This window comes from Lissotriton vulgaris, chromosome 5 (genome assembly GCF_964263255.1).
Source record: "Lissotriton vulgaris chromosome 5, aLisVul1.2, whole genome shotgun sequence".
NCBI classification, from domain to species: Eukaryota; Metazoa; Chordata; class Amphibia; order Caudata; family Salamandridae; genus Lissotriton; species Lissotriton vulgaris.
This window is the reverse complement of record NC_141693.1, coordinates 697,209,772-697,236,114: the sequence shown is the minus strand read 5'-3', so window position 1 is coordinate 697,236,114 and position 26,343 is coordinate 697,209,772. Positions and strand designations below refer to the sequence as shown.

Below are 26,343 nucleotides of genomic sequence, written 5' to 3'. Positions count from 1 at the left end.
TGCATCACTGACAGTTTTACACTTTCTGACAAGACAAGGGGCACAAAGTGTCCACTTCGAAGTTACAATTCTATGCCCAGCAAGTGGTTTACCTTGTACACTTGCTGTCCAAGAGGGGTAGGCAGCTGACACCTGACCGCATTCAGTTAATTTCTAGCCTTCCACAGCCCAAGACACAAAAGGAAGTACGGGCCTTCATGTGGCCTCACTTCATACTGTAGGAAAAGGATTCCCCAGTATGCCTATCTAGCCAAAACACTGATACAATTGACAACACAGGAAGCAGTGTCTTCGACTGTCCTTCTTTGAACACAAGAACACACCTTGGCTTTTGAAGAATTAAAAAGAGCCTTATGTCAAGCGCCAGTTTTAGCGACACCATGTTACAGCAAACCTTTTTCTCTTTTTTGTCACTGAACGCGAAGGAACAGCATTATCTGTCCTTACACAAGATCAAGCTGGAAAACACAAGCCCTGTGCTTATTTTTCTAGTACACTAGATCCAGTGGCCCAGGCTCTGCCTGTGTGCCTGAAAGCAGTTGTAGCAACAGCTCTAGCTATTAGACAAAGTGGCCAGACTCCATAGTGTTAGGACCTTCCCTGATAGTCCAGGTACCACATGCAGTGGAAGTTCTCTTTAAACAGAACACAGACACAACACTTAACTGTAGCGAGACTGACAGGATATGGACTGACGTTATTTCAGCCACACATAGAGATCAGACAATGTAACATTCTTAACCCTGCTACACTTTTGCCCTCAAGTACAGTAGATACTGCACCACATGACTGTGTGGAAGTAATAAATATAGTGACGAAACCAAGACAAGACCTGACAGATATGGCACTTCCAGATCCTGACCTGACACTTTATGTTGATGGTTCATGCATGAGAACAAGCACAGGAGAGTTAGTGGCCGCATATGCCGTGACCACTGATACTGAAGTCATAGAGACCCACAGAATAGACACACTGTCAGCACAAGCAGCAGAGCTCATCGCTCTGACACAAGCCTGCATAAGAGCCAAGAACTTGAAAGTGAACATTTATACAGACTCACAATACGCTTTTGGCGTAGTCCATGACTTCGAAGTTCTCTGGAGGGAGAGAGGTTACTTGACCTCTCATGGGGCCAAAATTCAGCATGGCCCACTTATTCAAGCCCTGTTAGAAGCAATCCATTTACCTACAGCCATAGCTATCCTGAAATGCAAAGCATATACCAAAGTCACAGACACCATTTCCCAGGGTAATGACCTGGCAGACCGAATTCTAGACTTACAGTCCAGACACTAACAGACACGACAAAGACAGAGGTACCATTACTGACTAATAGCATGACAGTCAGGGATCCTTCACAAGATGTACTCGACATACAGACACATGCCACTTCAGATGAAATAAAGAAATGGACTGAACAAGGAGGGGTCCAGACTGACCAAGGTTGGATGACTAAAGGCAAAGCTATATGGTTTCGTCCAGATTTCATGGTACAAGTAATCATAAACACAAACACATAGTCCAGCACACTTGGGAGAGAAGGCAATGCTAGACAGTTTACAGAATATCTGGTTTAACAAGCACCTGCGTGCAGCAGCGAAACAGAAAGTACGTACCTGTATGATCTGTTGCCAGTTCAATCCAGGTAAAGGCATTCCGGTGGAACAAGGTGGATTCCATCCTCCTGACCACCCTTTTGAGTTCCTTCAGATGGATTATATCCAAATGGACAAATTAGTGTGTGCACTAACTAGATGGACAGAAGCGTACCCAGTCCCAGATTATACTGCAGCAGGCCTTGTAGAAAGCCATAATCAGACACTTAAGACGAGATTAGGGGTACGCCTATGCCTAAAATAAAATAACTGATGTTGACAGTAATATGCTGACAGATTACCTGGCTTCCTTGATGTCTGCACTACTCTCTCTTCATTCACAGGTTGCCGCCGCCTTCCCTGACAACACCCAAGTCCAGGAGCCTGCCATAGTCCCTAGAGATGTTATCTATGAGCGGAACTTTTGACCGATCAAGCCCCCTTGAGCCGCATTGGAGGACGCCGAAGCTTGTGCTACACACCACAAGGACTGCTATCCGGCTCGAAGGATGAAAAGGAAATTCTATGGACAATTTGGAACTTTAACAATGACAATAAAAATGACAATGACCCCAGTGACTCAAAACCCCCTTTTCTAGAAAAACTCCGCATCAGGAGTATTAATCCAAATTACGGTCTAGTAAGTCAGACAGTTTAATTGTTTAAGTCCCTCTCGGGTGAATCGGTTAGACAGGTTCCTGACATGTATGAGACCGTGGATCAGAATAGCAGTAGACAGAGAGATAAGAGCGAGACGTACTGCAAATCCCTCCGCAGTCGATTTATAATAACTCTGATTATTATGTTCCTTTTAAGCATAACAATTATATGTATCAGCTTTTTCTTTTTCTTTCCCCCTATCTCTTCACATATACACTCTTTTATTAATGACACTGTAGAGCATACATTTAGTGATCTGCCACCCCATGAACCACTGCGCAACAATTCTTTCATTCGTATGTTGCACCATTCTCATCAGACCAGCAATGCAACAGATTGCTGGGTATGTGGCCAACTCCCGCCTTATCAGAAAACGAAGGGAGTTCTGCCCTTCTTCCCTTTTCCGTTCCCCACAATGGTTCGTGCGGAGCATGGTTTGCTTTAATGACATCACTAGATAACAAGTCCATAGGTAACCAGAATGAATGGATATATGGAAACCTGAATAAAGTAATGAATGAAGTATGTTTCCCAGACAAAGACAGGCTCCCTCAAAGGAAGGGGACCGACCTAGAAAATGAAGAGTACAAGCAAGGAAATGCTTCCCTCAATTTTATAATACTGAATGTTCAGCCCAAGCAAAATGCAGGACCACAATCTATTTCAGTCCTACCAGCAAAAGGTGATTTGTGTGTCAGAAAGAAGGGATCAGTACATATGGGACACAGTGAATGTAATACTGTAGTAGTGTTTAATGACCTAGGAAAGTCCATTTCCAAAGCATCACGCCATACCTATTTCATTTGCGGTCAGACAGCCTATGTACATCTGCCCTCAGACTGGGGTGGAACATGTTATATAGCTTTCCTTCTGCCCCCTATCTTTCTAGCCCCATCCCATTATCATCGAGATTCACGACTAGTACATGTCAGACACAAGAGGGAGATAAATTCCCCAGTTGTTGATCAGACTGAGACAGTTTGGGAGCAATATACAGATTTCAACAAAGGATTCTTTTTCTTCATAGGTCCCGTCCAAAACAGTAAACTCATACGCAGGTTAACAAGAACTCTGGAAGCAGTAGTAAATGAGACTGCATCTGCCCTGGCTAACTTGACCCAGGAGCAGTCTGCCATGAGACTGTCTCTGTCTGCAGTGTGACCCAGCGATTTGCAGCTTGTGTGCCACTGCCTGTATTCCCCATCCACGTATCCAGAAGAGACAAGAAGAGCAAATGATGCAGTCTGACCATATACAAGGTCTTATGCAAATAGATGTGACTTGAAGGGAACGTAGGGGACAAGGAGGGAATGAGGTAAATGAAATTTTATATGGCCTATGTGTCCCCTATTGTCCCCTATCGTGTACCCCAACGTTTAATGTATGTGCATGACATCCATGCATTTTCCCTCTATGGCCGAAATGATGACGCCTCTGTGTTTACATTTGCGTCCAACGTTAACATGTCAGTTACCAGGCCCTCCATGAAAGAAAGGATAATTCTGCTTTTAAGCCTATGTTGCCAATGTCTTTACATGGTGCATGTTTAAAATATCGAGAAGCACCCATTTTGAGGCTCTACAGGGCCAGGACACAAATCCAGGCCTCAAGCCTCCTGAAACACTCTGAAAGCTGCAGCCCCGCCTGCATCCCTGACCTTTACCTTATTTCCTGCTCAGCCGAGAGGTGCCCGGCGCAGCCTGGCCTGGCCTGCGAAGACAGTGTTATGCCTACAGTTATCTGTTCTGCTCCACAGAAACACATTCCTGCCTAATGAAAAGGATAAACATATCCTGCCTGCAGAAGATAGAGTCCAGTCTTTCTGTCTCCATGCAAGTGATTTACTGAACCAGTTTCCATAGAAGATCCATAGCCCCACGCAATACATAAAGAAATATATGCATACACCAGCCTTTAGTGATGAGCTGCCTTTGCCCTGATGGCCTTTAAATCAAGCAACATGTACTCCAAACATAAGATACCAGATAATGCCAAAGGTACAGGTCGCTCTGACATCCCAGACTCTCCTCCTAGTGGTAGAAGTCAGCGCCCCCCAGCTCTCCCCAGTCACACGTCATGACCAGTTTTGCGCGCACAAGTAGGTTAAAGGTTCCAGCTACCCATGCAACCCCCTCCATGTATCCACCCACTTATGACACCTCCATGACATCTCAAGTGTACGCCCTCATGCACGCCCACATGCTCTTATCTCTTTCTCTTTCTCTGCCTGGAGCGCTCCTCCTCCTCTATGTACGAGATTCAATGTATAAATATTGTACTCTGTGAATAAAGTTCAGAAGACCCTTCCTGAACCTTAGTGGTGATGTAACAGATTTTCCGCTAACCCGGGTTATTGTAAATAAAGCCCCTTTGAATCAGGACACCACGGACTCTTACTCTCATTTAATGCATGAACTTTCCTTTAAGTATAGAAATTATGAAAGGGTAATATTTATTTACCACAAGGTGATGTCCTTTACTTGCCGCACTAGTCTTGGCATCCTACAATGCTGCACCGAAAAACGGCGTGGGGCGCCCCGGGGGGGGGGGGGGGGGGGGTTGGCGGCGTGAACGGGCCTCCCCAGGTGGAGGCTCGTCTGCTGTAGTGGGGCACCCCTTTAGCGTTTCACTTGCCATTCAGTGGTTTTCCGCCTGCTTTTGCTGCACTGTGCCTCGTCAGTAGCGGTCTGTTGTGCGAATAGTCCGAAGGCAGCATAACGCGCCGAGATCTGGACGGCACCCAGGTGATGTCCTTTACTTGCCGCACTGGTCTTGGCATCCTACAATGCTGCACCGAAAAACGGCGTGGGGCGCCCGGGGGGGGGGGGGTGGGGGGTGGGGGGGGTGGCGTGAACGGGCCTCCCCAGGTGGAGGCTCATCTGCTGTAGTGGGGCGCCCTTTTACCGTTTCAGTCACCAATCAGCAGTTTTCCGCCCGCTTTTGCTGCACTGTGCCTCATCTGCCATTCAGCTGTTTACCTCCCGCTCTTGCGGCTACAGCGTCTCGTCCACCATCCAGTAGAATTGCGCCCACTCTTGCTGGCTGCTACAGGACTCCTAAATTGGCGGCCGGCTCTTCGGATTTGGGCCTGGTCCACTAAAATGGCCCTGGGACACATTTGAACTCGGACATTTGCCTGCTAGGGCTTGGGCCCCATTCTCGAAAGCGTCGCCTCAGCCTTGAAGATTCTACAAAAGTCATCGGGCCCCTGACTCCCGCAGGCTTCCGGTGGGGAGCGGCTGCCATGATTGCTTGCGGAATGGCCACGACGGAGCTACGAGATGGTGGTGCTCTCATGCTGACGCCAGCTTCAGTCTGAAACATCCAGAAACACTGTAGACTATCAATTCGATGAGTTCCGGTGGAGCCCCAACGTGACCCGGTAGGGAAGAACTTGCCCTCCCCTTTTTTGAGTGATGGTTCTTGTTGCCTGTCCCCTCTGTTGTCATCCAACGGAACCTTTTTGGATTGCCGAGTGAGAAAAAAAAAAGGTGGGGCTTTCATCGTTTGGGAAAAAAAAATGTTTCAATCCAATGAAAAGTGTTATTTTTAGGTCATATGATCAAGCATTTCATCATTAGGAAACCAAAAGTAAAATGAACCAATAAAAAGTTTTATAAACAAGTCACATGACCTGTTATGCGGCTTTGGGCTATAAAAAGCCTACAAAATCCGTTGGCCTGTGAGGCGGCGTCAGTAGCGGACCGATGTGCGAATAGGCCGAAGGCAGCACAACGCGTCGAGATCCGGATGGCACCGAGGTGGTGTCCAGCAAGTTGCCGCACTGGTGTGGCTATCCTACAATGCTGCGCCGAAAGACGGCGTGGGGTGGCCGGGGGGGAGGCGGCGCAAATGGGCCTCTCCCCCCTCCCTATGTGGAGGCACCTCATGTGCAGTGCGGCGCCCTTTGCCGTTTCACTCGCCGTTCAGCAGAGTTGCGCCCGCTCTTGCGGTACAGTGACTCGCCCGCCATCCAGCTGAGTTCCGCCCGCTCTTGCAGTACAGCGACTCACCCGCCATCCAGCTGAGTTTCTCCAACTCTTGCGGTACAGCGACTCACCCGCCATCCAGCTGAGTTCCACCCGCTCTTGCGGTACATCGACTCACCCGCCATCCAGCTGAGTTTCGGTTACTCTTGCGGTACAGTGACTCGAACGCGCCGAGATCCGGATGGCACCGAGGTGGTGTCCAGCAAGTTTCACTGGTGTGGCCATCTACAATGCTGCGCCGAAAGACGGCGTGGGGTGCCCGGGGGGGGGGGAGGCAGCGCAAACGGGCCTCTCTCGCCTCCCCAGGTAGAGGCACCTCATCTGCAGTGGGGCGCCCCTTAGCGTTTCACTTGCATTCCTGCTGCATTGCGCCCGCTCTTGCGGCACAGTGCCTCACCCCCCCATCCAGCTGAGTTGCGCCCGCTCTTGCGGCTACAGCGTCTCGCCCACCATCCAGCTGAATTGCGCTTACTCTTGCGGTGCAGCGATAGCCGGCTGCAACAAGACTTTCAAAATGGCGGCCGGCTCTTTGGATTTGGGCCTGGTCCACTAAAATGGCCCTGGGACACCTTGGAACTCGGACGCTTGCCTGCTAGGGCATGGGCCCCATTCACGAAAGCGTCCCCTCTTTTGACTGATTGTTCTTGTTGCCTATGTCTTCTGTTGTCATTTAACGGAACCTTTTTGGACTGCCGAAAGGGGTTCTGGTCCGACCGCTTGTTGGTGGAGACATTTTGACTATATCCTGGACCTGCCCGGCCTCGCCCAAAATGGCGCCGGTATAAATGGGACTCGTAACTCCTTGTTGTGTAATGGTTGTCCAACCTTGATATCACAAGATACGTACGCAGTTTTGAAGCACATGGCGGGCGGGGACGAGTACTGATTGAACATTTGGACATCCCTATTGATATTAAGTTCTGATGTGTTATTGATTACTGTACTATTGAAAGATCGAATTAACGTCACCCATGGTACTTGCCCGCAAATGTATATGTAGATAATTTTATTGTAACTGGCCCTGTTGTACTTTAATTATAAAATCTACGTCCACCGATTCCGCAACTGTTAGACACCTTAGTTCTTGCAACCTAATGGCCCGCCCGTTACGTTCTTCTACAGTGTAAATGTCCCCTCATCATATACGATTCCAGTTTGCTCCGTGGCCGGCCCACGTGGTTATAGGCCCGTATTTGTATACTGACATTTTCACAATAAAGGTTTTTAAAACAAAACATGCTAGTAGTACCTTTTTTGGTAAAGTTTTGAATAATAGCTACTATTTTCGAATCAGTAAAAGGCAAGTGAAATAAAGCAGCCCGATTACATGACGGTTAAAAGGTATAATACGCAGAAAAGCAGTAAAGATAAATGGTCAAGGGCTGTTGTGTTTTCCACTCCTGCAACATAAAGTGATCGATAAGAATCCGATATTCATGCCTATCAGCGACTAAGACAGCAGGCCGAGCCTCTTTTGGTCAACGGCTCCCTCATGGGACGAAGAAACGCCCTTTTTCTCGAAAAGGGAATATTTTACTTGCAGGACAGTTGTAAATTTCCCGGGAAAATACATTAGCCTGGAACATTGTTAGTGCTAAACTGTAAATGCATCTGGGTCCTTTGCTTTACAAGTCAGAGTGAGATAAAAAAAGGTGGGGCTTTCATCATTTGGGCAAAAAAAATGCTCGAAAGCAATGAAAAGTGTTATTTTTAGGTCATATGACCAATCCTTTCATCATTAGAATAACAAAAGTAAAATGAACCAATGAAAAGTTTTATTAACAAGTCACATGATCTGTTATGCTTACGTTACGCGCTGCGCGCCGCGCTCTGGATCGTTTCCGGGAAGCTGCGCCTCGCGCACCGGAGCACTTCCGGGTGCGCTAACGCGGCGCGTCATCTGACGCATTACGGGACAACGCCGGTCCAGAATATAGTCAAAATGTCTCCACCAACCAGCGGTCGGAACACAACCCCTTGCAGCAGTCCAAAAAGTTCTGTTAAATGACAAGAGAAGGGACAGGCAACAAGAACCATCAGTCAAAGAGGGGAGGGCAAGTTCTTCTGTACCGGGTCACGTTGGGGCTCCACCGGAACTGATCAAATTGGTAGTCTACAGTGTTTCTGGATGTTTCAGACGGAAGCTGGCGTCAGCATGAGAGCACCACCATCTCGTGGATACGTCGTGGCCATTCCGCGAGTAATCGTGGCAGTTGCTCCCCACCGGAAGTCTACGGGAGTCGGGGGTCTCGGTGACTGTTGTAGAATCTTCAAGGCTGAAGGGAACTCTTTTGGGAATGGGGCCCATGCCCTAGCAGTCAAGCGTCCGAGTTCCACGGTTGCCCAGAGCCATCTTTGCAGGCCAGGCCCAAGTCTGTGGAGCCGACCGCCATTTCGTGAGCTCCGTAGCAGCCGCCTGTCGCTGTACCGCAAGATTTGGTGCAATTCCGTTGGATGGCGGGTGAGACGTTGTAATAGCAAGAGCAGGCGCAATTCAGCTGGCCGAGCGAGGCACTGTGTCGGAAGAGCGGGCGCAAGTCAGCTGGTCGAGTGAAGCGCTGGGGTGTAGCTGAGAAACCTCCACCTGGGGAGGTGGGGGAGGCTCGTTCGCGCCGCCTCTCCCTTCTACTGCACCACACGCCGTCTCCTGGCGCAGGTATATGTGATGGTCGGACCAGGGCACCGCAGGACGTGTCTTTAGGTCAAACAGATTGTGGGACAAGGTGTGGAGCAGGCGCAATTATCTCGGGGGCCTCTGTCAAGCGGTTCAGGGAGGCACCGCATCACATTGTTTTCCAATGCAGTCAGGTCCACAAACAGCCCCCACTTACTTTGAGAATAGTGAAGCTGCAGCAGGTGCAAATAAGCTTCAGACAGTGTTACAAGCGCTGCTCTGAACCCTCAACTATGGCACTCAACATCCAGGACTTATGCCATTTGTGCAAGGCAGTGGCATCGAAGCATCTCAGGGACCAAGCAACATACCATATTCAAGGTCCTTCCCACAACCTCTGCCTTCCTTCTTACCTAGTTATTGTTCTTTCACTGCCACTCCAGGCTTTTATTCTGTGGATGGAAAACCATGAACCTACACTCACCTATGAAAATCTTAATATTGATGCTTGACTAAGGCCAAGGAGATCAGAGTGCATGAGTCTCATGCTCGATCGATTGAGCTAGCCGGATCAGGCAATAAGAAGGTGGTGGTGGGGGTGGCGGCATCAGCAAGGCATCCCCCCACACAACTTGTCGGACATCACCTCTGGATGTACTGGGGACGAGCCTAGGCGCATGGTGTCGTCCCCGGGCAATTTGCACAACGGTCCTCCACCCCTAGGCCGCCAGCTATGCTACCTCGACAGGAACAGTGATGGATGTTGCAGCAGGCTGCCATGTAAATAGTTATTTAATAAAACGTTTTACCCTGTTACTTTGCTGGTGTGTTGTATATATTTATAATATTTGCATAGGGTTTGTCGTTGTTTTGGGCGGGGCGGGCGGCGGAGCCGAGCTGTCTTGCAGCCATCATGGTGTCGAGCTCAGTTCCTCTCACTAGTTTCATATTTCTCATGAGGGGTTGTTCCTAATGTTTCTATTTTAGCAAGGTCAAAAAGAGATCCCATTAGTGGCCTACTGATTTTGCTTGATTCCTTTTGTTTACTCCTTCACTATCTGTAAAGAGAGAATACTCCTAAAAGAAAAGAGAAGGGGGGGGAGGGGGGGCAGCGTTCAAAGCACATCAGCGTGCATAAATACGAAAATGTTTTTACCTACCACGTACTTGACATTTTACAGCTTTTGATATTTGCTATTAAAAAAACATTGAAATTCACTGAAAAAACCATAGGTTATGAACCATATATAGTTAGGAATTAGCATTTACAAAACCTTGAAAATTCACTGAAAAAAACATAGGTTATAGACCATATATAGTTAGGGATTAGCATTTACAAAACCTTAATTTACTCGCACAAAACCATTGAAATTCGCATATATAGTTAGTTGCACTAAATATATATCGCGCATCCGCAATCCACTGCTGATGATGTCACATATTACATCATTCATGACATGATCAGTGACATCACTGATGACATCACTGATGACATCTCAAATGACATCACTGATGACAACATCCAGTGACTGTATGTTTCTGTAGAGTTAAAATATGTCTTACATATTGAAGAATGAGTGGATGTATAAGTGTCTGGATGAAGGATTTAATAGGTGCATGACTCACTGTATGAGTGAGTGATTTAATGTGTCTCACTGAGTGCATGGGTTAGTGACTAAACTGTCTTAATTTGTGCATCATTATGTCTGTTGTTCTGTAAACTGCTGCATGTGTTGATCAGTAGCTATATGAGTAACTATATGGGTTATTGATTGGTTGCCCAAGTATTTGTATGGGAGACTGAGTGTGTGTGTGGGTGGCTGGGAGGTGTGTGACTCTGTGCATAGATGTGTGAGTAGTTGATTCACTTTATGTATGGGTTCAAAAGTGCATGTGGAAACAGCTGTATGGGCGGTTCACTGTCTGCATGAGTGTATTGGTGAGTGAATGGATTTCTCAGTGCCACATGTCAAAGTAAGTACATATGTAAAACACAGTACATGTGAGAGTGGACATATATAAATAACTGCACATAAGAGCCAGTGAATGTGTGAGTGGCTGTATGGATCATTGTGAACATGTATCAGGGATTGTATAAGAGAGTAAATATGTGTTAGTATATGTTTGAATAAGTAAGGTGTGATTGATTCTTTGCATGACTGACTAGGAGTGTGAGTAACTCCATGGATAAGTGACAGTCTGTGAATGTCTGTTTACACTGATTGTATCTAAGGTTATATTAGAGTCGGAAGAGGTTCATCGTATTATCACATGAATGATATCATCAGTGATGTGATCAGTAATGTCAAATGAGATGTCTTCAGTGATGTCATTTGAGATGTCATCAGTGATGTCATTTGAGATGTCATGAGTGATGTCATCAGTGATGTCACTGACCATGTCATGAATAATGTAATATGTGACATCATCAGCAGTGGATTGCGGGTGCGCGATATATAGTTAGTGCAACTAACTATATATGCGAATTTCAATGGTTTTATGCGAGTAAATTAAGGTTTTGTAAATGCTAATCCCTAACTATATATGGTCTATAACCTATGGTTTTTTTCAGTGAATTTTCAAGGTTTTGTAAATGCTAATTCCTAACTATATATGGTCTATAACCTATGGTTTTTTCAGTGTGATATATATATATATATATATATATATATATATATATATATATATATATATATATATATATATATATATATATATATATATATATATTCCACAAAAAAAGTCCCCAGAGACAGGATCGCACTCCGCAGCAGGTAAGTTTGACAAAACTCTTTTATTTAGGCATGTGACTTCCCTTCCCCGTACATTGTCTGCAGGCCTGACGCGTTTCGAAGCTTTTGCTTCTCTTCAGAGGCCGGTGTTCAGCAGGACGTTCTGTGAGGCTCCCCAATCTCCCAGCTGAAATTCTTCCAATCATCGCACAGCTTCCGGTGTGCCTCCATTAAGGGAATCCGTTTTTTCATTGCATCGTGGGAATTGGAGTTTTTTTAGCCTATTTTGCACCCTCCATTAGGTTTGTCCGCTGTGTCACAAATTCAGACGTTCTTTAAAGCCCTCCGTTAGGCTCCCGGATGAGATTTCACATGCCTTTAGTTTAAAGCTGCTGTGCCCATCGAAACGTGACGTTACACTTTCGCGAGACCATTCCTATGCTCTTTGGCGGTGCGTGTTCCTCGCGGCCTGGAAGCGCCGCGTATATAATCCACAAAAAAAGTCCCCAGAGACAGGATCGCACTCCGCAGCAGGTAAGTTTGACAAAACTCTTTTATTTAGGCATGTGACTTCCCTTCCCCGTACATTGTCTGCAGGCCTGACGCGTTTCGAAGCTTTTGCTTCTCTTCAGAGGCCGGTGTTCAGCAGGACGTTCTGTGAGGCTCCCCAATCTCCCAGCTGAAATTCTTCCATACATCGCACAGCTTCCGGTGTGCCTCCATTAAGGGAATCCGTTTTTTCATTGCATCGTGGGAATTGGAGTTTTTTTAGCCTATTTTGCACCCTCCATTAGGTTTGTCCGCTGTGTCACAAATTCAGACGTTCTTTAAAGCCCTCCGTTAGGCTCCCGGATGAGATTTCACATGCCTTTAGTTTAAAGCTGCTGTGCCCATCGAAACGTGACGTTACACTTTCGCGAGACCATTCCTATGCTCTTTGGCGGTGCGTGTTCCTCGCGGCCTGGAAGCGCCGCGTATATAATCCACAAAAAAAGTCCCCAGAGACAGGATCGCACTCCGCAGCAGGTAAGTTTGACAAAACTCTTTTATTTAGGCATGTGACTTCCCTTCCCCGTACATTGTCTGCAGGCCTGACGCGTTTCGAAGCTTTTGCTTCTCTTCAGAGGCCGGTGTTCAGCAGGACGTTCTGTGAGGCTCCCCAATCTCCCAGCTGAAATTCTTCCAATCATCGCACAGCTTCCGGTGTGCCTCCATTAAGGGAATCCGTTTTTTCATTGCATCGTGGGAATTGGAGTTTTTTTAGCCTATTTTGCACCCTCCATTAGGTTTGTCCGCTGTGTCACAAATTCAGACGTTCTTTAAAGCCCTCCGTTAGGCTCCCGGATGAGATTTCACATGCCTTTAGTTTAAAGCTGCTGTGCCCATCGAAACGTGACGTTACACTTTCGCGAGACCATTCCTATGCTCTTTGGCGGTGCGTGTTCCTCGCGGCCTGGAAGCGCCGCGTATATAATCCACAAAAAAAGTCCCCAGAGACAGGATCGCACTCCGCAGCAGGTAAGTTTGACAAAACTCTTTTATTTAGGCATGTGACTTCCCTTCCCCGTACATTGTCTGCAGGCCTGACGCGTTTCGAAGCTTTTGCTTCTCTTCAGAGGCCGGTGTTCAGCAGGACGTTCTGTGAGGCTCCCCAATCTCCCAGCTGAAATTCTTCCAATCATCGCACAGCTTCCGGTGTGCCTCCATTAAGGGAATCCGTTTTTTCATTGCATCGTGGGAATTGGAGTTTTTTTAGCCTATTTTGCACCCTCCATTAGGTTTGTCCGCTGTGTCACAAATTCAGACGTTCTTTAAAGCCCTCCGTTAGGCTCCCGGATGAGATTTCACATGCCTTTAGTTTAAAGCTGCTGTGCCCATCGAAACGTGACGTTACACTTTCGCGAGACCATTCCTATGCTCTTTGGCGGTGCGTGTTCCTCGCGGCCTGGAAGCGCCGCGTATATAATCCACAAAAAAAGTCCCCAGAGACAGGATCGCACTCCGCAGCAGGTAAGTTTGACAAAACTCTTTTATTTAGGCATGTGACTTCCCTTCCCCGTACATTGTCTGCAGGCCTGACGCGTTTCGAAGCTTTTGCTTCTCTTCAGAGGCCGGTGTTCAGCAGGACGTTCTGTGAGGCTCCCCAATCTCCCAGCTGAAATTCTTCCAATCATCGCACAGCTTCCGGTGTGCCTCCATTAAGGGAATCCGTTTTTTCATTGCATCGTGGGAATTGGAGTTTTTTTAGCCTATTTTGCACCCTCCATTAGGTTTGTCCGCTGTGTCACAAATTCAGACGTTCTTTAAAGCCCTCCGTTAGGCTCCCGGATGAGATTTCACATGCCTTTAGTTTAAAGCTGCTGTGCCCATCGAAACGTGACGTTACACTTTCGCGAGACCATTCCTATGCTCTTTGGCGGTGCGTGTTCCTCGCGGCCTGGAAGCGCCGCGTATATAATCCACAAAAAAAGTCCCCAGAGACAGGATCGCACTCCGCAGCAGGTAAGTTTGACAAAACTCTTTTATTTAGGCATGTGACTTCCCTTCCCCGTACATTGTCTGCAGGCCTGACGCGTTTCGAAGCTTTTGCTTCTCTTCAGAGGCCGGTGTTCAGCAGGACGTTCTGTGAGGCTCCCCAATCTCCCAGCTGAAATTCTTCCAATCATCGCACAGCTTCCGGTGTGCCTCCATTAAGGGAATCCGTTTTTTCATTGCATCGTGGGAATTGGAGTTTTTTTAGCCTATTTTGCACCCTCCATTAGGTTTGTCCGCTGTGTCACAAATTCAGACGTTCTTTAAAGCCCTCCGTTAGGCTCCCGGATGAGATTTCACATGCAGACAATGTACGGGGAAGGGAAGTCACATGCCTAAATAAAAGAGTTTTGTCAAACTTACCTGCTGCGGAGTGCGATCCTGTCTCTGGGGACTTTTTTTGTGGATTATATACGCGGCGCTTCCAGGCCGCGAGGAACACGCACCGCCAAAGAGCATAGGAATGGTCTCGCGAAAGTGTAACGTCACGTTTCGATGGGCACAGCAGCTTTAAACTAAAGGCATGTGAAATCTCATCCGGGAGCCTAACGGAGGGCTTTAAAGAACGTCTGAATTTGTGGCACAGCGGACAAACCTAATGGAGGGTGCAAAATAGGCTAAAAAAACTCCAATTCCCACGATGCAATGAAAAAACGGATTCCCTTAATGGAGGCACACCGGAAGCTGTGCGATGATTGGAAGAATTTCAGCTGGGAGATTGGGGAGCCTCACAGAACGTCCTGCTGAACACCGGCCTCTGAAGAGAAGCAAAAGCTTCGAAACGCGTCAGGCCTGCAGACAATGTACGGGGAAGGGAAGTCACATGCCTAAATAAAAGAGTTTTGTCAAACTTACCTGCTGCGGAGTGCGATCCTGTCTCTGGGGACTTTTTTTGTGGATTATATACGCGGCGCTTCCAGGCCGCGAGGAACACGCACCGCCAAAGAGCATAGGAATGGTCTCGCGAAAGTGTAACGTCACGTTTCGATGGGCACAGCAGCTTTAAACTAAAGGCATGTGAAATCTCATCCGGGAGCCTAACGGAGGGCTTTAAAGAACGTCTGAATTTGTGGCACAGCGGACAAACCTAATGGAGGGTGCAAAATAGGCTAAAAAAACTCCAATTCCCACGATGCAATGAAAAAACGGATTCCCTTAATGGAGGCACACCGGAAGCTGTGCGATGATTGGAAGAATTTCAGCTGGGAGATTGGGGAGCCTCACAGAACGTCCTGCTGAACACCGGCCTCTGAAGAGAAGCAAAAGCTTCGAAACGCGTCAGGCCTGCAGACAATGTACGGGGAAGGGAAGTCACATGCCTAAATAAAAGAGTTTTGTCAAACTTACCTGCTGCGGAGTGCGATCCTGTCTCTGGGGACTTTTTTTGTGGATTATATACGCGGCGCTTCCAGGCCGCGAGGAACACGCACCGCCAAAGAGCATAGGAATGGTCTCGCGAAAGTGTAACGTCACGTTTCGATGGGCACAGCAGCTTTAAACTAAAGGCATGTGAAATCTCATCCGGGAGCCTAACGGAGGGCTTTAAAGAACGTCTGAATTTGTGGCACAGCGGACAAACCTAATGGAGGGTGCAAAATAGGCTAAAAAAACTCCAATTCCCACGATGCAATGAAAAAACGGATTCCCTTAATGGAGGCACACCGGAAGCTGTGCGATGATTGGAAGAATTTCAGCTGGGAGATTGGGGAGCCTCACAGAACGTCCTGCTGAACACCGGCCTCTGAAGAGAAGCAAAAGCTTCGAAACGCGTCAGGCCTGCAGACAATGTACGGGGAAGGGAAGTCACATGCCTAAATAAAAGAGTTTTGTCAAACTTACCTGCTGCGGAGTGCGATCCTGTCTCTGGGGACTTTTTTTGTGGATTATATACGCGGCGCTTCCAGGCCGCGAGGAACACGCACCGCCAAAGAGCATAGGAATGGTCTCGCGAAAGTGTAACGTCACGTTTCGATGGGCACAGCAGCTTTAAACTAAAGGCATGTGAAATCTCATCCGGGAGCCTAACGGAGGGCTTTAAAGAACGTCTGAATTTGTGGCACAGCGGACAAACCTAATGGAGGGTGCAAAATAGGCTAAAAAAACTCCAATTCCCACGATGCAATGAAAAAACGGATTCCCTTAATGGAGGCACACCGGAAGCTGTGCGATGATTGGAAGAATTTCAGCTGGGAGATTGGGGAGCCTCACAGAACGTCCTGCTGAACACCGGCCTCTGAAGAGAAGCAAAAGCTTCGAAACGCGTCAGGCCTGCAGACAATGTACGGGGAAGGGAAGTCACATGCCTAAATAAAAGAGTTTTGTCAAACTTACCTGCTGCGGAGTGCGATCCTGTCTCTGGGGACTTTTTTTGTGGAATATATATATATATATATATATATATATATATATATATATTTTGTTATTTTCATTAGGAAATATAATAGCTACATTTACCGTTGAGCTATTATGGGAAGCTAATTTGAGTTGTACTGGGCCTCTAGATGTTTAAAACAAGATTTGGTTGAAATTGTACTCTATCCCGCTCTGCCAGCTTAGTCCATACTCTTGTAGTCTTTTATAATAGGATGTACAATATGATGTTGTTTACCTCAGACACATTTTCTAAGTTTGTTCTGGCTGGGCGACAGACATGATGAAGAATGTGATAGTGCTGACGGCTCACATATATATATATATATATGTGTTTTTTACCTGTACTAATCTAGTTGCCTTTTGAAAGTCAATAAGGTCTAAGATTGATGTTATTAAGGGAATTTTCTCACCTTTCTCTTCGCAAATATACTTCTAGGTGGGATACATGACTCTTCGTCCGTAATACTTTGCTTGCAAAACTATTTTATTTGTAACAGTTTTGCTTTACAGGTTATTGCATCCAATTTTGAAATAAGAGAGAATATTTCTATCCAACTCTGGTGGAATCTAATGCTTTATAATCACATATTAGATATTTACAAATTTAAATTCAACTTCCATAGCTATGATAAGTGAAAACATATGGCTACCAGTTACTAGTTACCTTGCAAAATAAAATCTATTTATTCCAATTTTTGGGCTCCTTCAATTCATAAGTAATGTACACTTTTGTTTTATTAATATTTATTTATTAGGTTTTATCAAGGTATTACAAACACAAAATACCTAAAGCAGTTGAGGCGAGTAAGTGCAAATGAGAACAAGCAGAGCAACGGCACAATATCAGAGCAGAAATAATAAAGAGATCATAGGGAACAGCACCACAGAATCACCAACAATCCCCAGTCACAGAACACTGGACCAACAATAGATTAGTTCAAAGGCACAGGGGCTACAATGGCTGTGAGGCATGTGCCACCATGGAAGACTTGACCAGCTAGAAGACCGGAGGGAGTATTTGCACCGGGTTGCCTACACCCTAGGGTGGTACAAAATGGGGTGGTAATGGACGGAGCGTCTGAACCAATCAAACACTCACACCCAGTCAAAAGATCTGGGTTTAATCCATCACCGTTCTTTAGCCCACTCTGCCACCCCAGTTCAGACATGGCTATATGCAAATCAGTCTGACCCTGTGCCTCATGGGAACAGTCCAGCCCGAACTGCCAAGCCATGCCTTCCCTGGACCGGAAACAAGCTTTGGCTGGACTGTTCCCATGAGGCACAGGGTCAGACTGATTTGCATTTAGCCATGTCTGAACTGGGGTGGCAGAGTGGGCTAAAGAACAGTGATGGATTAAACCCAGATCTTTTGACTGGGTGTGAGTGTTTGATTGATTCAGATGCTCCGTCCATCACCACCCCCTTTTGTACCGCTTTTGGCCGCCATAAGTGTAGCAGGGTATGCTCAGACGTGAGTCCCTTGCTCACTTTGCCACTGGATTCAAGCAAGCCGGGCTGAAGACGGCTGGAATGCCAGAAACCGGTCCCCGGAAGCTTGTTTCCGGTCCAGGGAAGACATGGCTTGGCAGTTCGGGCTGGACTGTTCCCATGAGGCACAGGGTCAGACTGATTTGCATATAGCCACGTCTGAACTGGGGTGGCAGAGTGGGCTAAAGAACGGTGATAGATTAAACCCAGATCTTTTGACTGGGTGTGAGTGTTTGATTGTTTCAGATGCTCGGTCCATCACCACCCCCTTTTGTACTGCTTTTGGCCGCCATAAGTGTGGCAGGGTGTGCTCAGACGTGAGTCCCTTGCTCACTTTGCCACTGGATTCAAGCAAGCCAGGCTGAAGACGGCTGGAATGCCAGAAACCGGTCCTCGGAAGCTTGTTTCCGGTCCAGGGAAGACATGGCTTGGCAGTTCGGGCTGGACTGTTCCCATGAGGCACAGGGTCAGACTGATTTGCATATAGCCATGTCTGAACTGGGGTGGCAGAGTGGGCTAAAGAACGGTGATGGATTAAACCCAGATCTTTTTAGTGGGTGTGAGTGTTTGATTGATTCAGATGCTCCGTCCATCACCATCCCCTTTTGTACCACACCCCTACAATGGGCGGGGTACAAGCAGACCCGGTCATTGACAGTACACCCAGCAAGGTAGCTACTCCAACCAGCCATAATCAGGAGCGTCCCCTGACACCCATACTGTATTCAATGTGGGAGGGCTCTTACCATCCAAGTAGCATTCAGTGGATGGGGCACCATAGCCAGTAGCAAGGAAGACCATCTCACACCCCCATGATGCAGCCCTCAGTGCAGCTCAGACAGTGGCAGGCAGTAGGAGGCCAACTGCTCAAGGGGCCTCCATGAAGCAAGACCAGCCAACCTTTTCCCTGCTGGGAGAGAATCCCCACACAAGCACTACACAGGCCACAGCCCACCGCCGACATGCACAAAGGAAAGAGACTGTGGCCGCAAACCTGCTGCTGCAGGTGTTACACCCCAGATGGTGAACGGGAAGGCCCACGTCTCTTTAAGATCCAGTGCTACATGTAGGCTGCGCAGCCCCAGGGTACTAGTCCACTGCATACCAACCCCAGGGTCAGTCCTGAGACATCCCGTTCTAGTTCCAGCAAGCTAGGGGAGCTCTCCACAAGCATGATTGAGGAATGTTTATGGGCCACAAGCACTGTGGAGGGCGGATTATTGTGGATTGTCATCTCGGCAAGCAGAGCCATGTTAGGGAGCAGACATCTAGCTCCACAGCTCTCTGGCGCCCCCTATAATAAATGTATAGTTACCACTTGGATTATTTTCTTTTTTAAAATGCATTATTCATTGTTTTAATTCATTGCTCTTATAATTTATAATGTATGTGACTCTTATCACTGTCTATATCTCTTTTTCTTCTTTCTTTCTCTCTCTCTCTTTTTTACTTTTTTATTTTTTTGCTCTCGCCCTCATGTAGCAAAATACACTTTACTTGGTTATTAGAAGATACTTGTGATTAGAACAATAGGATATGAAACTGATATACCCCTTATAATGTACCACTACATTTTTCATTTTTAAAATGACTGCAATATTATTGCATTTTGTTTGTTGAATTATCTGTACCAAAATAATATATTTAAACTAAAAGAAAAAAGAAAAGTCATCAGACCATACCTTTCCTTTGGCAATGATGAAGAATGTATTTCCTTCTTCACCTTCTCGAATGATGTAATCCCCTTTATCGTAGTAATCCTGAAAGAAATGTAAAGCACTCATGGGACTGTTTTATGGAATAAAGAAATAAGCTTACAATAGAATAGTATGCTATTGTCATGCGAAAGTACCTTATGACATTTAAACTAGTGCCCAAATTCGAAAAGAAAATTAAAGTGACATTTTTGAAAGTCCAAATTCGGAGAAAGGAGCATGCCTTTAAACTAAGTTGTGAGCGAAGTACTGAAACGTGGCTTCATCCTAATGCACGATTTTTATTTAGACCCCACCAATTTCTGGAAGTTCTTAAGAGTGGCGAGTTTAAAAAGGGAATGAAAACAAATAATGAGGTTTTGCAGAAGACAACCTCAGTGATAAGTTAAAAAAAGTTTTTTTGGGAAAATACTCCTGTAGACATTTCTCTTCTAGCAGGAATTTTCTCTCAGAAGGAAAGTTGTGGGAATTATGCTAACTTCCTGGCACAGATTACTAAGGCGGATGCCTGCGCAAAGTGATGCAACATGACTCAAAGTGATGCAAGGTGGCATATCGTATTTACTTTCCATCGGAAAGGACATTTTATACTGGAAATGTGACATTTTCTCAGAGCGAAAAATGCACTTTCTGCTTTGCACTGCATGGCGTCAACAGTGCATTGCTTCGGTGTTACTTCGGCAAATCAGTGTCAAGGCTCAAACGTTTTTACTCAAGACCCATCTACTAATAAAGCCAGACCTGGATTTGTATAAAAAATGAAACGCTTCATTTAAGCAGGCGCTAACAAGAATGGGTGCTTTCTTCTCTCTAAAAAAACCACACCCTGCATGTGTGCTAAAGAGCCGCAGGCTAATCTAAATAGATAGCCCACTGTGTTGCTTTCCCCTTGTACAAGTTTGGTTTATGCCTTGATTTGATTGGAAAATTATTACATCTGGGTCCACAACTTTTCCAAAGTACACATTCATTGGAGAGATTCTAATTTCATGCCCCCATACTCAAGCTTCAAAGAGCATCAAATCTAAAATGCCTCCTTTGATCTAATTTGGACTTTCAGGAACAATGGCTGCAGAAGTAAAAAAAATGATTTTTTTTTAAACACTGGCTATGCTAGTAGTGTTTCTTTTATTTTTAGACAAGGATAAAGGAAATCAAATAAGATTCATGGCAATATTCACAAAGCAAAATAACATATTTTCTCATTTGTTATTATGTGCACGGAAAGAATTTTACGTGTCCTTAATGAATTGAATACCAGACTCCACTGCTCACATAATTAAGGTTTTGTCAGAGCTCCAGCAAAGTAAAATCAAACAAAACAGCATACACAGCGAGGGAAATTATAGGTATAACCAATGAGACATAATACCCGTTCTGTGCGCAAATGTAAAATAAAATGCAAAACTCGGGGCATATGTAGGTAGCCGTTTGCGAGTCGCAAACGCCGAAATTCGGCGAATTTTGGCGTTTGCGAATCGCAAATGGCGTTTTGATATGTAGGTGCCACTTAGCAAAATAAGGAATCGCAAAAATTGTGATTTCTTATTTTGCTTATAGCATTTAAGGAATCGCAATTTTGTGATTCCTTAAATGCTATGTAGGGGTGCTTTAAAAATTGCGATTTTTGCATAAGGAATCGCAAAATACCACCTACTTCAAGTAGATGCTATTTTGCAAATTCCTTAAAAAATTCATTTTTAAAAAAAATTCAAAGTGCAATGTGGCGCACACACATGCCCTTAGGGCATGTATGTGCGCCACATGTACTCACAGGCACATTCCAGGGGTACAACAGGTGTCCTTTGGACACCCTGGCACCCTTGGAATTCCGATTCTCAAATTGCGATTTTCTCATAGAAAATCGCAATTTTAGAATGTATTCCCATTCATTTCTATGGGCCTCTTAGCCCTCAGGAATGAATTGGAAACTCATTCCTTAATTGCGATTCGCAATTTGTTAATCGCAATTAAGGAATGTTAGAGATTCGCAAAAAAAATGTGAATTTTTACCTACATTACATTTTGCTATTCTCAAATAGCGATTCCTTAAAAATCGCTATTTGGGAATCGCAAAATGGAATTTACCTACATATGCCCCTAGATTACTGTACTTCTGATGCGGATTCTACGACACAATAATCATGTCATTCATATCACTTTTGTGAGTCTAATTTTGAGATGTCAAACGTTTATATTTTCGGTAGGCAGTGTAGAGTAGTGGGCGCTAGGCCCACATGCTTGCGGAATGATGCACACTCACAGTGGTAAGGTACTGATAACTGGTCCAGGGCCTGTGTGCCCAGCCCCTTTTATTAACAGGGTCACCTGACCGGTAACGCCTTTGATGGGTGGGTGTACAGTGTGGGTGGAACACTAGAATGTGTCCAGCCGGACACTACATCTCTCCAAAACTTTAATGAAAAAGAAACAAACGAAAGTCCAACCTATGAAGAAAACAAATAAACAATATATAGCACCAAATAATCTCTTCAGGCCATTTGCCGGGCAGTGCTGGAGTTCTGGACAGTATGGTCAGGATCTTTTGGTCCACCTCAGTGATGTAGTTCAGATCGGCCTGGTCTCGTGGTGTCCAAGTCTATTTACATAGTTCAAATAGCAGTGCATCTGGAGCGGTGGTGGAGTCCACTTTGGAGATCTTGCATGTGCTCAGGTTCCGGTGGACGACAAACCTACAGCTATTGAGGGTGAACTTGGTGGATGAGGCCCTTCCTTGGAGGCGACGTACTTGATGATCTTTCCAGTTCTCGATAGCCAAGCAGCTTCAGACTTGCCTCTCCTACCTGGACTCCCCTCTCACAGGAGTCTCCTGGAGGGCCTTCCTGCCGGGCTTCTCTGGGACCGTGTGGACTGTGTGGGCCTCTCATGGGCCGCGAGAAGGCGTCACTGAGGAACTTCCAAAAGGACCAGAGCTCATGCAGCCGCAAAGAGTGGTGTCTCAGAGTCTGAGTGCTCTCGCCGTAAGCATTCAGGTTTACATGCCTGTATCAGATGATCTTTAGGTTAGCAGTCTTCATCTGTGACCTCCATGCATCCTGGTGCCTGCAGTGGAGCTGCTGACGAAGCATCTCTCCAGTTCGGATTCCCCTCTCACAGGAACTCTGTTGAGGCCCTTGCCCCTGGATTGTCACGTGACCACATGGGCTGTGCAGGCCTTTCGTAGGCCACGCTGAGGGGTCGCTGCAGAACTCCCAACAGGGCCACAGCCAAGACATGTGTAACCACAAGGATGGATAGTCCAATGGTCCAGTATTCCCTTCTTCTGCAGGTTTCAGCTTTACGGGGCACACAGAAGGTTCCTGGGTGGCTAGCCTCCTATGGCGCCGGGAGTGCCTTGTTGAACTCCGGATGTCGTGAGTGTTGGGATCCACTCTGGTTATGCGATGCTCCTTTGATGTTCTAAGTAATGATACACCTGGATGATGAACATGGTGATTTTCCTTGAGTTGGGCAACAGACGGCGATCTCTTGCCTTAGGCGACCTCGCAGAATGAGGAGGACTGGAGGGACTTTGTGCCCACTTATGGCTGTCTTCTGGCAGGTGCACTTGCTAGATGTGGTGCCCTTGACGTCAAGCAGCTGGTGACAGGTGGGTAGACAGTCACACTGTGATGCTTGGGGCCTGGATGCAGATCGCGCTTGCTAACGGCTCACAGTTGGTCTTCCAGTGACGTCTCTGCACCCCGGTGGCTGGCTTGTGCTGATGAACACCTTCTCCAGTGCTGGCACGAGTCCTTTGTCCTGCCACTTTTCTCCTTTCCTTCTTGCGCGCCTGTGGTGGTTGTTTGAGCTATGGCATCGTGCCACTCTCCTTTGCGACTATGCAAAATGGTGTCCTGCCAAACTCTTCTTCTTCTGACCAGGTTCGTCACTCGGATGTGGAGTCCTGCCACATGTCTCTTGTTTATACCACATAGACAACTCGCTGGTTGTGTCTGGTTCTTGGGACGATCTTTACTTTGCTACTGACCTGTTGCAGGTCTATCCTGTTGGTAGGAGGTGCTTCTTCTCCTTGAGAACCTCTTGCAAGGCCCTTCCCCTCCTCAGGGGTTTTAGCAATGCTCCTCTGCTCTTCACTTATGGGCGTTGCACTTGCTCCTCGAGGCTGCACTGTCGTGACACTTGATCCTGCCTCCGTTCAGGCTTGTTTGGCAGGGTTGGTCACTTCAAGCGTCGTGCTGCATGCTTGCTTTGCGGCTGTGGTGTCTGGCCATGTGTCGCCTGTCGATGGAGCACAAGTTGCGGTGGCGGCTTGCCATGTGGGGTTTGCGACTCTCCTCTTGCCTTTCTTGGACCACTGGTGACTCCATCTTGAGGCAGTGTGAGGGAGGACATTCTGTTTTGTCTTTTGGCCCACTGCGGAGCTGTGCTTATGCAGTGGAGATGTAGAGGCTCTCTCTCTTGTATCAGGGCTATGCTAGGAGATTAGTCCCTTCTCTTCTGTGGGGGAATGCTGGTGGTGCTTGGCATTGCACCCATTCTTTTGCAGGTGCCATGCAGGCAACCAGACCCTTTGTGCATCTTGCTTGTGTCTGGGAGGGTGCTTTGCTCTACTTTCTTGTGGTGGTGGCCATTCACCACTAGGAGTGTGCAGTGCTATCTACCTGCTTGCGGTGACGTGAGACAGCCACTGGTGGCATGCGCACCACTCATGTTCTTCTTGCAGCTTTCCTGGGGCTTGCTTGGTGCATCTGGTCCTATATTTTTGCTGGACCTCGCTTGGCCAGTTGACACTTCTCTTGGCCGGGGTAGCTTTATGCTCTTTGTGGCTCTTTACTGTGTAAAAGTGATTCCGACGATGGTAGGGTGTCAGTGTGGTGGGGCGTCTCTGGAGGCAAACCAGTGTTTTCTTCTGGCAGTATCAGCAGGTGGCCACGGGGGCATATGGTGTAGTTAGCCCCAGTCCTACCTGGTCCTCATGACCTTTGGTGAGCGTGTGTTGGAGAGTCATTATGGTAGCTCTGATGTGCAGCAGCTGAAGTGTAAAGCTGGGTACAGTCCCCTCTCTTATCGCAGGGACACTGTACTCCAGGAATAAAAGTATTGAGGGGTTCACTGCAGGCTATTTAGACATGCCGAGCGGCATGCCCCTTTGAAAATCTTTAGCTGCGTAGGAGCTTCTCCATTTTAGTAATTCACTGGTGCAGTTTAAATGAGCTGCAGCTAGGTGGTAGTGAAGCCAGCACCACTCTCCGGCAGTCCTTCCTTGTGGGTCACACGATACTTCATCAGTTGTGCACTTGGGCCACAGCAGCTTTGCTAGTGCTGCAGGCCAGGCTTTTAGGGTGGGTTTTGTGTAGACGGCTGCGGGCCAATTGTCACTCCTCTCCTGTCTCCAGTTTATTGAGGTAGGTGTAGTCTTTTCACCCATGCGTAGGCTACAGGGGGTTACTTAAATTTGGTGCTAGGTGAATCAGGGCAGGTGTATTGCCGTTTTGTGCTGAGAGCTCTGCGTGTGTGCATCGGCAGGTGAGAGCTGCTTGCTGGGAAGGCTTTCACTCTTTCCTTTTTTTTTCACTCCAGGACAGTTTTTTGTTGTTTTATTTGGAGGCATGTGCAGGTGCCATGTGGACGGAGGAGGCATGGGGTCACTTGCCACTTTTATTGTGTCAGTGGGAACATCGTCGTGCTGCTTTGCATAATTCACTGTTGCTGTGCAGTGTGCAGTCACTAGAAGTTGCTAGAGTTCCTTTAGGAGGCAGTGGCAGCTTTCCTTACGATACTGGCCTCGCGATGCACTGGAGATGCAGGTTCCTGACTGCGGGTGCCTCCGCTCGCAGCACGTCTTTGCTAGGATAGCTGTCAGCAGGTTTGACATGTCCAGGGCACCTCAACTGGCAGGTTGGTAGGCCATGTTGGCCGACTGTCAGGGTATGTCACAGCTTCTCTTGATGTGATCTCTAGCCCGAGTCAGGGCCGCTGCTCTCACTTGGCTTAAATGTGTTGATGTCCCTTTTAAGTGTGGGGCCACAGTAGCTACTTTCTTTTTAGAGACGGTGGGCCCATTTTGGCTTTTACGAATGCCGTGTGAGGAAACCGCTGGTGGGCATTTGGCATGGCATTCTCTCACATCACCAACTCCAGGGGACCAGGGAAGGCTGCAGATGCGGGCATCAATAATGCGCATGACTCACTTGGACAGGCAGTGTCTCCATTGACTCAGTCTTTAAACCTGCCTAGCTGGTGACACAGGTCTCCTCCTCTTAGCAGTGGGCTGCCAGGAACACACGCTCCTCTCTTCGCCCGTCCGGGCTTCACCTTGAGTGTGCCCACCTTGGTGGCTTTATTACCTCCTTGTGTGAACAAAAACCCTAGGCGGTCAACAAATGTGCAAACAAGTAATATAAAGTGACAGCGAAAAATCATACATGGAGAATTAAAATACAAATAATCATGATTTTAATGAACACAGATGAAAATCATACAGGTAACTGGCTTAACCACCACCGTATGATGGTAAAAATTAGTTAACAAACATACAATTCATACATTTATTATTTAATCATGTAAAGAACACCCCTACAAATTAATATCATTGGTATCAAAGAGAGACAACACTGTGGCGAGTAAAACTCGCCACGCGTTTCGGCGTGGACAGCGCTTTCTTCAGGAGCACACAG

General features: G+C 46.8%; 1 protein-coding gene across 2 annotated transcripts in view; it reads right to left on the bottom strand.

Moving 5' to 3' along the window:
• LOC147711410 (cGMP-dependent protein kinase 2-like) overlaps positions 1-26,343 on the bottom strand; it is a 2,360,133-nt gene that overhangs the window by 1,274,948 nt on the left and 1,058,842 nt on the right. For both annotated transcript variants that reach the window (XM_086922130.1, XM_086922129.1), the window contains exon 7: positions 19,670-19,747. In XM_086922130.1, the coding sequence (XP_086778256.1) occupies positions 19,670-19,747 (78 nt within the window). The remainder of the gene's footprint in view (positions 1-19,669; positions 19,748-26,343) is intronic.